Source organism: Oenanthe melanoleuca, chromosome 6 (genome assembly GCF_029582105.1).
Source record: "Oenanthe melanoleuca isolate GR-GAL-2019-014 chromosome 6, OMel1.0, whole genome shotgun sequence".
In the NCBI taxonomy this organism is placed as follows: Eukaryota; Metazoa; Chordata; class Aves; order Passeriformes; family Muscicapidae; genus Oenanthe; species Oenanthe melanoleuca.
The window spans coordinates 14,286,376-14,298,735 of NC_079340.1; the positions used below are offsets into that span (position 1 = coordinate 14,286,376).

Consider the following 12,360-nt stretch of genomic DNA (forward strand, 5'->3'; position numbering starts at 1 on the left):
CTCTGGGCAGAGGTACATAAATCACAAAATGCCAAACTTATTTCCACTTCTCTCAAAAACATAAAGCATGAAGGAAACCACAAATTCTACATTCTGCCTAAAAGAAAATGGTTGTACAGAATTCCTGAAAGGATCTATGAAGAAGGACATCAACTAATGACTAAGTTTCTACAGCAATCAGTGACAACTGACACTAACCTTGGAAACAAAAAGACCCAAACCAACTACATTTATTTCAGAAGGCTTAACACAAGTGTTTACTGAAGCACCCAAAATAGACAAAGGGAATAAAAGCAGTGGACAAAGAGTTGGGACATGGCTTTCACAATACTTTGTTTTCCATGTGTTTTTTTCAGCAATTCCCCACCTCCCCATCCTCCCTCAGCATTTCTCTGTATTTTACTTTATTTTCTTAAGAATTTTTCTTTTACATGTTAGCAGTAGTTAACAAAAATAACTGAGAAAGCACAATTTGCCTATTGCATGCTCCACAGTTCTTAACACCTGCTAACAGAGAAAATCAAGTTATTTTAAACAGACTAGGGCAATTTCATTCTTGATAGGAAAAGAGGTAAGTCTATTTACAATGTAAGTTTTTTGCTGTAGATCTTCAATATTCATAAAAACTGCTCAAGTCAGGAAGGAAATAATCTTGAAGCAAATAGTTTTTTTTTTTTTTAATAGCACAAACACAACCAAATACAAAGACCTTGTTCTAACTTTAAAAAGGACTTCAAGACAGAATCTACCATTGTTTGAACAGATAATGGTAATGATCAAGTACAAAAGACATTTATACAATTTGAAAATACAATTCTGAAGAAGAATCTGACATCTGCAATAAAGAGAAATTGTCAATACATGCAACTCAATAACAATGCTAAGAAGCCCTAGTAACTCCACCAGTCTTTCCTGTTATTACTACCTGTAAGAATGCTTGAGAAACTGGAATGTGAAAGTTAAGGCATAGTTTTAATAACTACAGATATGCTATTGGAAACAGAATTCTCTTGTCCAGGATATCCATAAAAACCCACACTTAAAATAAGTCATCTCCCAAAAGAATAACATAGATCAATAAATCCAAAGTTGAGATTGTGGGATTTCTTATACTTCAGGGCAGGTTTCTCAAACATCCAAAATTAAGGCAAAAGCACTCACAAGCTAAGTTTGTGATTTTAGAACACACAGTGAAGCTGCTTTACTTGCTTTTATACTTTGGGAGCACCTGCATTACCATTAGTCTTCTCCCTACCCCCAAGACACTCAAGCAGCCAGAAATGAATGGGTGTCAAGGGGTACTTTAGCTGAGAAGGGAAAGGGAAACTAATCCAAGATAAGAACTGCAAAGGAAGCCCTAAGATTCATGCTAGTCAAGTATCTTAAAGAGCTTGGCTAAGGCATGAAGTACAAGTAAAGCACGAATCATGAAAGAACATGGCAGAGTAGAACGGAATTGGGAAGACGGATTTGTTTTTGCAGTATAAGCAGAATCTCAACTTGGTTTTGCAATATAAAAAGAATCTCTAAGAAAGTATTTAAGCATGTTAAAGTTTTCATTAGTTCTACAGCTGGTCTGTAACATCTGCAGACTGGCTATTTTCCAGAAGTTTATACTTTTGATACACCTACCTCAAATACTGAAAGGTCATTTCTTCTGTAGATTTCATTGGCTGGAGGATGAAACCAGCCACATTTCTCTGAGTGCCTTAACAAAATGTTTTTACTTTTCATGTATTTAAGACAGAATTCACACAGGTAAAGCTTTGGTAATCTGCAGGAAAATTAAGAAGACAATTTATACAAAAAGTTTGTTACATTCTGTAAACAAAGTTAGCACAAATGAAAACCCCTTTCCATTCAAATATAAAGTACCATTCATAAACTCTGCTAAAGCATAACGGAATAAGAAAATACAACATTAGAGTGAATGATTAAACATTCACACACTAGTCATCAGAAAAGGAAAATAAACTATCAGCTTCAATCAGTCAATCACAGTGGACCTAATTCAATAGAGTTGTGCTGTGGTCAGTCTGTGGTCTGGCCTCTGGTAGACCTCAGTTACTTCCCCCTTTTCACACCCCACCTTAGCTTTTGCTGTGGTTTCCATCAAAGTAAGTACACTGGAGTAATACTTCAGATTTCATCTTCCTTGCTCCTAATAAAAATAAAGGAAGCACAAAGCAGGATACAGGGGATCTCCTTCCCTTTAATTTTCCTTTTTCTGCATCTGGGGAAGGCTCAGACGTGACTTTTCTTTCCACTGTCTTCCAAATACTCAGGCAAGACAGCAAACTCTAGTGGGATTGTACCCCTTCACCTCCACCTAAACTACCACTTTACTACAGAAGCCAACCCAGAGTTCATTTAGGCAAAATATCTCCCTTCCAGACACCTCCACAGCACAGGCAACACAAAGTGCACTTCTCCGGGGAGGATCCAGTTCAGACTACATACAAGTAACCCACATGCCCTGTGTTCTACATACCATCATAAACCACTCTCCTGGGTAATTTTTATGGCTATTTACCTTCATTTTTAAATAACTGGAGCAGTGGAAGACTAGAAATTAATGCTCTAGAAATTAATTAGTCTGCAAAATTTTAGAGCAGAGGACAATCTTTATCTGCTCTGAAGTTACTAGCACATCCTGGGATTATAGCCATGGTTTGTACTATTTCAGTATCCTAAGGAAGTTCATCAACAATATAAAAAGTAGTTTGAACTGTTTGCTCAATTATGCAATCCCACTGCACTCAGCTGAGAGCCACAGGGCCTCCTACAGTGTCATCCCACTCTAGCGCATGCTAATAATTAGCCATCATTATGCTTCAAATCTGGGATTAATTTACTTGATGGAATAGGTAACTCACCCTTTCACAATATGATATAAATTGAGGGAATAAAAAGCAAAACTGAAATAAAAATTAACACTACCAAAGCTGTGCTAATAACAAGAAATGGAAATGTCCTCCACATTTTTTTAGCCCTTGATTGATATATGATGGATACATGACATATCCCTCACTCCCACCACACAAACAAAAGGCAGTTTAGAGTAAACTATGCAACAGCATTTTGAAACAGATCACATTGCATGCTATAGTAGTAGAGCTTGATAAACATACAGTTCTGAATATCTCCCAGTGAGCCATAGTGACAATGGATTAATAAAACATTTATTCCCAGCACACACGAAACTCAGCAGAGATCTGCTGAGCACATGTACCAGCCCATTCTCTCTGCCAAGGTGCACTCTTGCAAAGATGGCCAGAAATGAGATGCTGTTACCACAACCTGCCCACTTTGACTTTATTTATTTAGCATGACATCTCCACTGGTCCTTAGAAAAAAGGAGGTTAACAAACACTAGACCACAACCAGGACTAATCTGTCTAAAGGGCCAGAAGTTGGACATATCTTATGGCAATTGTGTAAGAAAAAAAACAAAAACAAAAAACAACAAACCACAAAACCCCCCAGACAAAACCAAACAAATAAATAAAAACAAAACCAACCAAACTAAAGCACAAAAATAAGCCTTGAACAAAACCACACCAGTACACATGACATGTTGACATTTATACAAAACTAGGAAAAAAACTTTTTATTGAATCTTTGATTTATAACTAACTAAAAAGAATGACGAATCCTTGTTCTCTATTTTAATTACAAAAGCATATTTACTTTTAAAGGCTCTAAATTATAAACAGTTACAAAAAGCGTGAAAAGTAAGCTGCAATGTTCACATCAGAAAAAGTGCCAACCACGTATGGCAATCTTGACAACTTGCTACCTTGCATATTCCTGTGGGTAAGGTGAAGAGTACCAGGTCTGGATCTCATATTTTCCAAACTCAATCACTGAAGGGTATCGCCCACTTGTTTCACCAGTATTTTTACACCCAATTTTCTGTCAGGTGCAATAAAAAAAAAAAAAAAGTATTAGTTATAGAAAAGCAGAAGAAATTTTAGCTTTATATAACCAATTTCACTCACTGAAAGCACAAAAGCACAAGAAACCTGAAGTATCCAAATCAGTTGCTTATGCTCCTTAAACCTTGACAGAGGACAGAGTTTGCAGACAGCAAAAGCCCAGCCAGAGAAGAAGCACAAGAGCCTCCAATTCTATTCTGCCAGAGCACCTAGTGTGATGATGTCCCAATAACTCTGGGGCAAACTCAAACTGTCCTTTTGTCAAAGCAATGAGAGAAAAGGTATTAGCACAACCCTTCAAGAGTCACTAGAATTTACCTCAAAGTCAAGAATATGCTAATACATTGATTTCAGCTATAATACTAATTTAAGCTGATCAGAAAATGAGTGTTAGGGTCTAATGGACTAGCAAAATATAAACGAGTAAGAAAGGTGGGGCAAAATAAGCAATTTCAATGTTAACTTTTAGAAATCTGACCACCTAATATTTTTAGGGACTGCATATGACAGATGAAGAAAGCAAGTAGCGGGAACTATTTCCATGAGTAAACAGAAGTACAAGCTAATAATGAAACAGAATCTTTAAACTCAGTGTGAGCTTGTTGGTTAACATGCTCTGAATGAAAACTGTAAAAAAGTAACTGTGTAACATCAGTTCTCATAGACTAAACATGAAATAAACCTAGGTGACTTCCTAGCTGAAAAATGTACAACACAGCCATTTATGATGCCATTTTAAGAAAGCAGCAATTGAAACATCAGATTCACCCACCTTCTGACCCAGGTTCAGAGACACTGGTTGCTCATTTTGTGGACACAGAGAAGTAAAAGTTTGGTTCACTAGTCTGATTCAGCTCAAATACTATTACTGCTAGATAAAGTCTACAGTATTAAAACTCCAAGTGTGGTAACTAATAAGGGACTGACTTAGCTTTTCAGAATATCTGCTTTATTTGCAGGGGGAAATCATTAGGCACATCCCTACCAACTAATATCCTCTCAGTTCTGACCAGGATGTCTGCTACTTTCAAACTCTATGTTTGATCCTGTAGTCCTGTGTCCAAAATGCTCAAGCACATCTTTCAAAATCTACCTTAAGAGTAATTTATCATCTGATCCATTCCAGCATGAGGCCTTTTCTCCTATCTGTAAATACAGTGTCTCCTAAATAAAATTCACAGCAAGCATGATAAATTGGATTAAAAGGAATACATTAGAAACTAAGATGAAGAGACTGAAAATTAACTCACTTTTTATTAACAGAAGTAACTATATTTTGTGCAACATGATTCTTACCTCCAGGGAAAGCTCTCGGGCCTGCTTAAATACTTCCAAATCCTCCTGTGTAACAGTGTCCTTGCTTCCCAACAGAAATACATCCGTGTTCTCTTGTTTGATGCTTAGTTTGATTTCAGTATCTGTTATTTAAAACCAGCAAAAAGTTTATTCACAGACATGAAGGTTGCATGTGCATTAGCAAAGTGATACTACTAAACAGGATTGCAACTATGGCTGTCATGAACTCCCCATTTTAACTAAATTTGTGATTACTAAGTAACAGAAGTGAACCCTTCACCCCCCTTCTTGTTTTGTAGCTTGCTGCTGCACCAGCTATTTTTTTTGGTACTTGCTTGTCTGTCTGTATAAGCCCTTATAGTCCAGTTCTACTAAATCAGTTTTGAACCTCATGAAATGGAGCACATTTTATTGCTAGAACTATGCCACCTGATAAATTCCACTATACTCCAGAAGGTAAAAATAAACACGAAAGAAAAAAAAGTTGCCCTTAAAACTTGAAGATTAATGATAAGCTAAGTCAGTATTCAAACATTATAAATTAAATGTATTTTTTCTTAAATAAAAGTAATAAAAAGGTAGTTTACAGCAGTACAGATCAAGTGTTGTGGAGACTGTAGTACAATGGAACTGGTCATGAAAAAGCAATGGAGCAGAGGGAAATGAATTGAAATGCCCACCGTTACAAGCACTGACAGCACACAGTCATGATGACAGCACTAGTGCCACGGGAACGGCAGGGGAAGAACAAGGAAGTAGCATGGGCAAGTGGCTACTCATGCGGCACTACACAGCCATAAGCAACATGAAGGCATTTGGGGCTCCTAGTGTCACTACAGATGCAAAAAATAATAAAAAAGTGGTGTGGTATTAGTCAGGAAAAAAAAAACAACAACAACCAAAAATGTTTTGGAGATTTAGTCAGCATTAGATAAAAGGTCAAAGTTTTGTTGCTTTTGTATGAAAGTGAAGTAAGAACAAGAGAAATAGCTAAGACCTATGTGATAAAAATTTTGGTTTTGGACGGGACGCAGGTTTGGTTGGCGCTTCGACCTTTGCTTACCATCATCCTGATCAGGTTTAATCCTTCCGTCTGTCAAGCTCCCCTTCCCTGGTGAGGGGGTCCCCATCTGAGGGGTCATTTTATACTTTAATCTGCCTAGAATCCTGGGCTTTTTAAAGAAAGCTGTTCTCTTGAGGTGAGCAATTGCTTTAAAAGCATGTCCTCTAGACACCCCCCATCCAGAGGCACAGACATGAGACATAAACCTACTCCTAACATCTTTCTTTCCACAGAAATGACTATCAGATGTTGATGTGGAAGATAATTCTGGTTTACTACACAAATGCTTGTGGGGTGCACAGCTTGGGTGACCCTTTTTACGAGACTGTTCCTGAGTGGCATAGATATGAGAGAGTCCATCAAAGAGTCCCTTTAGCTGACTGCTACTAGGGAGGCTGCTAAAGGAAGGTATGCTTGACTGACTGGAAGAACTCTGGGGAGAGTTAGAAGTTGTCGAAGTGCTGGATTTTTGAGAACTGGGGCTCTGACCAGAGATGGGGATTGGGGGTAGAAGTGAAGAAGGTGGAGGTTTTAGCTTTTGTGTGGTACCTGTAGCCAACACAAGAGAAGTGCATGACTGTTTCTGAGAGACCTTTTTCCTTGGACGATAATGCTTTGAAAAGTCTATTATTTCACCTCGTGATCTGCGACCATCAGGTGATGGTGTAAAGAACTTAGTAAGGCCATCAATGAGACCTTTGGTTTTCTTGTTAACTTTAAGTGTAGAGGCAGATATGTAGGTGGAGGTGGTGGTGATTTTGGTGGTGGCACCAGGCCGAGTGGGGTCTGTAACAGGCAATCTGCTGCTTGAATCCTTCACAGATGCAGCATGACCAGATGAAGGTGTGGTACAGACTTTAGTCTTTTGACCCCTACCAGGTGACCCCCTTCCTGTGAATGCATTCACGGATCCTTCATCACTGGTTACAGACCTATGCAAAAGTTTGAAAAATAAAAATCAGCATTCAAAATCTTCAATGTCAAATAGCACTACAGTTTACACAAGACACCTCAGCCACTGTACTTAAAAATCTTTAAATACATTTGAAGACACAAACACTTTGGAAATACATTTCACACTATGACATAACATTCTTTTTTTTTTTCCCCTTCTCCTTTTTGTTCCCTCTTATCTTTAAAAGATAGTCCACAGTATATATAAGTGTTGGCATACCAAGACCTCCCAAGTGTACAGCCTTCTAATATAATTCTAGGCATAGCCAAAGTGTGCTTTTTTTGAAAAATATCATTACACTGTGTTTGTACAACAACTGCTCTATCACCATAGAGTTTATTGTACACACAGAGGAGATTAATGTTTTCATTGTTAATATGATATCAAAACAGTTAACTTCAGACTACATTTGCTGGAACTGTAGAGAAAGCCTATTAATCCTTTAAAGCAATACAGTCAATCTTCAAGAAACTGCTATTTTTTTCCCCACACTCTTGTTGGATTATGTAAAATGCAGCAGTAAAAGTTACCACCAAAGATCTAAAAGTCAAATGAGGTAGTTTATTAAGAGCATTACAACAAAACCAAAGAAATAGACTCTTTAGAAATTCTAAAAATAGGAAAAAACAAAAGTAGCAAAGGAAAGGAAAGAGCAAGACTACAACCAAGGTGCATTTGCAGAAAAGTCATGAGCTACTCAGGCCTAAAATGGAAGATATTAGGAAAAAAACCTACCACCAGAGTGGTAAATCTTATTTAAAAGCTAGGAAGAAAAAGGGCATACTGAAAGCAAACATTTGTACGAGCAGAACTACAGTTTCTTAACTAGTTGCTAATAACTGAAGAGAGGAAGTACACTGCAGAGCAGTATATTCTAGCATATAGAAACAGAACTTCTGAAAGTATCTGCAGTAAAAGAAATACTTATCAGGACATACAATCAAATTACAAAGCCAAACAAAGCTACACAGTTGTATCACATGCTTTTTTTTCATTTCCTTTTCCATCCTGCTCTTTGAAGTTAGCTTATTTACTTTGCAGCAGAAAGTTTTTTTCCACAGATTTTTTCCCCTCTTAATTGAGATACTGAAGTAATTAATTGCAACAGGTTACTTCTAATTAGGGATTCAAGAGCCTAGGGCTACCATCTGGTTTACTGACCCCTATGAGTCCACCAGCTTAAGAACTAGACCCTTTTCCACCCACACATCCTTAAATTTGGTTAGCTCCTAAGAGGCAACAAACCCAAAAAACTTCTAAGTCTTTTGAATCCTTTGGCATCATACATACAAGTCTGTCACAAGACTTATTCTCAGTACCAGATGTGAAAATCACCAGCAGTGCCAGAGACCAGCACACACCTGGTTTCAGTTAATCTTACCCAGTAATTTGCCTATGAAGGGCTTCCTGTAGATGGTCAACAGGCAAAAAATCATTCCAGTACCACTGGACAGATTTTCTTTGTACTATACAGGGACTAAATGGCATTGGATAACCTTCCTGTATTTCATGTGACCACACACTTTTTGTGCTTGACACTATTGTCTTCCATACTCCACCATTGCTTTTGAATAGGATTTCATGTGGAAGAGTCTCTTCTCTTATTCTATTTTTCCAAAACAAGATTAGTTTGTTTTTATATATGAGACACTGAAGTAATAGAAATGTGCTGGCAGTATTGCAAATATTTATTTTGCAAAGAGCTTCCCAAGCACTCCTGTAACATGCTCATGCAGATCATGAGCTACAAAGAAAACCTCTCTGAAAATATTAATAATCTTCATATAATACTATAAACTTCTGCATGCTTTAGCATTATGTTCATTTTAAATGTTGCAGCTCAATAGCAAAACCCTCATAACATTTCCAACTTTTCTATTACATGTATGAGGAAGGAAGGGAAGCAGAATTAGTGTGGGTGGGGGGGACATTGCTGCTAAATCCATCCTTTGGGAACCCACACCGGAGGCATGTCTGTAGACAAGTAAGATGGCAGGACTGTATTAGAACCGGTCCTGGTGCTGGTCAGGACAGGGTTATTAACTTTTGCAGTAGCCAGGGGGAACATGTCCAGGACCCAGAGGTTATTCTGTACCATGTCAAGGGAGGGAAAGGGATTCTCTTCCAGGAAGAAGGGGTTGTTTCCAGTCAGGTAAGCAGGGAGCAGCTCGGTAACACCATTCCAAATAACCACGTGTGAATTGTTTTGCCTATCTTGTACACTTTGTTATTGGTACTGTAGCTGTTACTGTTTGCTTTCTTATCTTACTGTTGTTTCCAGTAAATTGTCCTTATCTCAACCTGGATCTTTACTTTTTGTGCCTTTAATTCACCTCTCTGGCCACCGGCAAGGGGAGGGGGAAGTAAGTGAGCAGCCAGTGGTTTGGAGAGTCTCAGCAGTAGCACTAAGCTGGGGAGTACCACTCCTAAACAACAAGACAGCTCTAACCAGCTGAAGGTTTATGTGTTTTCAAAGGGTAAAACCACAGATACAACTAAAGCCCAAGACATAGGTAGAGATATAGGGAATATTTTTATTATGCACACACAATGCTATATAGAAATCTCAGTGACCTTCAAATTCCTAAGCTATTTATTCAGGAGGAGACTGGAGAAGTACAATGTTTCACCCAGTCTAACAGCATGGTCTCATCCACCAGTACAGCTACATCTTTTACTATCATGTAGTGTCACACTTTATTCCTGTCCTGAACTACTTTCCTAGAGCAACATACACTGAACTTTGGGACGAAAACCAAAACGGCAAGATGAACAGATCCCAGCAGACAGAAAGGCAAAAGAGAATACAGCAAGATGCACAGCATCAAGTACATCAACTTGACTAGTGCACTATACTGTAAATACTTTTCCTTCTATTTTCCCATGTGGGCTCCTCTGGCTTCAAAAATCCTTGTTTTGCAAAATGCAAAGTTTTAGAGAAGCTCCCATGTAACTCTGAATAGTACAAGACGAGTTTTTAGACTGTAGAAAAGAATGTCACAATGTACAGAATGAATAGCTGGTAGAGTCAGAAAACTTTTCAATTGCTCACTTGACATAGCCAAACAGTTAAATAATATTTAAATAGGGGGAAAAAAGGTGTACGTGGATAGGAACATGTGATGGAGAGCAACATGCTACTGTAGCTGACACAGAATCTGTCCCTGTTTAACACTCAGTGTAATGTCAACTCTGTATTTGAACACTACTTAAACAATCCTCTAACCAAGACTTACAATGTCCAACTACAGTGTTCCCTGGGAAGACAGATGCTAAAAAAAATTACAGCACACTCTTGTTTTAGTTAAACACACTCCTGAGAAGCAAGAGGAATTACAATCTCTTTTCCTAGTAACCAGTGGCAGCTTAACAGCAGAACTCAAGTAATAATCTTTTCCAGAGTACCACTGAAACCATAACTTCTCTATTACTTGTATAATTTGCTTTTTGGAACCAGTTTTTTAGATATTAACTAACAAAGTAATTTTGATACAGTTTTCAAACAGCTCCTTGAGCAGAACAGTCTCTTGAAGTTGTATATAACTAGCTTGATATTATCCTCTTTGTATTCTGTAGGTACTTCAATTATTTGAAGTTACACTTAAAAGACAGCTCTGGCATACATTATTATAGAGAAGTTTATTTGCATCTGCTATAGGTACAATTTTTGATAAAAACTTACAGGGTCTGAAAAATTAAGTTATAGTATTTTTTATCACCTTTTTATCACATGACACCAAAAGTACCTACTATAACTTAGAAGTTATTGAACATTGGGCTGAAAGGCAGATACTAAATCACTCGTTTTCTATTTTTACTCTATTGAAATAGAGTTAAAAACTGTGCTTAAATGTGTATCAAACTCTTATCTAACTACATTCTCAGAAACATCTAAAGAAATGAAAACTAAGAGAAACTTACAACATTCGTTGCTTTAATTTATTTTTCGGTCGTCCAATAGGTTTTGCATATCGTCTCCTTATTTGTGCAGCTTTCTCATGAAGCAGCTTTCTCCCTTTCTTCTTTGGTCTACAGACCTGGCAAATCCACATCCCTATATAGAGGAAAAAGAGTTTAGTTGTACACAGATGTGTACTGCAGATGTGTACCAAGATACATACCAAGTATACACAAGGTCAGCAAATTATCTCTTGCATAGGACATAGGAAAGGCAAAGTGGACAAAAAAGTGATCCACCTCTATCCATACTCTGAAATTTTTAAAAGCAAAGTGCTCATGCAAGGGGAGAAACAAGAGGCAAAAAGGATCACAGAAAAGATTATGCGCGATTAGGTTCCTAGAAGAATTTCTGTTCTAGCTTGTCCCTCCTGATACTATCTAGATCTTCCTCCAGACACAGTTAAGACAGGGCAAAAATTTACCTGTGTGTTACACAGCCACTATATACTACACAACACCTAGGTATATTTGTTTTAATACACAACTTGAATTTAGTATCCTTTCAACATTAGACAGCCACATCTAAACACTTATTGTAGGTAAGGCTGGGGACTGGGAGGGAGGAACTGATGTAACTTTAAGATTAAATAGGGAAAGCCATAAAGATGTAAAAGTGAAAGTGAGAGGTGCCATAGGTCAAATCTAGAGATTAGAGAAACCGAAGATAAATGCATTTTGTTTTGTTTGTCTCCTACAAAAGGCATGAAGAGTCTGTTCTACATATTCCAAGGACTTCTTTGCAGTGTATATACTTCCAGCATTTAAAGAGCCTAAAACTTCACCTTCAATAACTGGGCAACAACTCATTACACAGTGAATTCATCTGGTCAGCTATATGCAGACCTTTATTATTTTTCTGAGGAAAAAACCCCTCATATAATAACAAATAAAAATTGCCTTTGATATGAATGAAATCATACTATTTAGCATTGAAAAGAAAAACTAAAACAGCATGCTCAAGAGGCTTTGGCCACCTAATACAAAATTGAAAATGAAAGTATTTTCATGGAAAGGATTTTTAAGATCACCTTTTGGCATTCGGGACAGTGGCGGGTCACAGCACTCCATGTGGAACCCTCGATCACAGGAGTCGCAAAAAAGCATGTTATCCTGGGGGGGGCAGGGATGAGAGGGTGGAGAAAAGGAAA

General features: G+C 37.7%; 1 protein-coding gene across 6 annotated transcripts in view; it reads right to left on the reverse strand.

Moving 5' to 3' along the window:
- KAT6B (lysine acetyltransferase 6B) overlaps positions 1-12,360 on the reverse strand; it is a 129,991-nt gene that overhangs the window by 37,400 nt on the left and 80,231 nt on the right. For 3 of the 6 annotated variants that reach the window (XM_056494338.1, XM_056494337.1, XM_056494339.1), the window contains 6 exons: positions 12,241-12,322; positions 11,174-11,306; positions 6,298-7,229; positions 5,235-5,356; positions 3,800-3,915; positions 1,633-1,774 (listed from right to left, as the gene is read on the reverse strand). In XM_056494338.1, coding sequence (XP_056350313.1) covers positions 1,633-1,774; positions 3,800-3,915; positions 5,235-5,356; positions 6,298-7,229; positions 11,174-11,306; positions 12,241-12,322 — 1,527 coding nt within the window. The remainder of the gene's footprint in view (positions 1-1,632; positions 1,775-3,799; positions 3,916-5,234; positions 5,357-6,297; positions 7,230-11,173; positions 11,307-12,240; positions 12,323-12,360) is intronic. The other 3 variants (XM_056494342.1, XM_056494341.1, XM_056494340.1) reach the window with 2 other exon arrangements.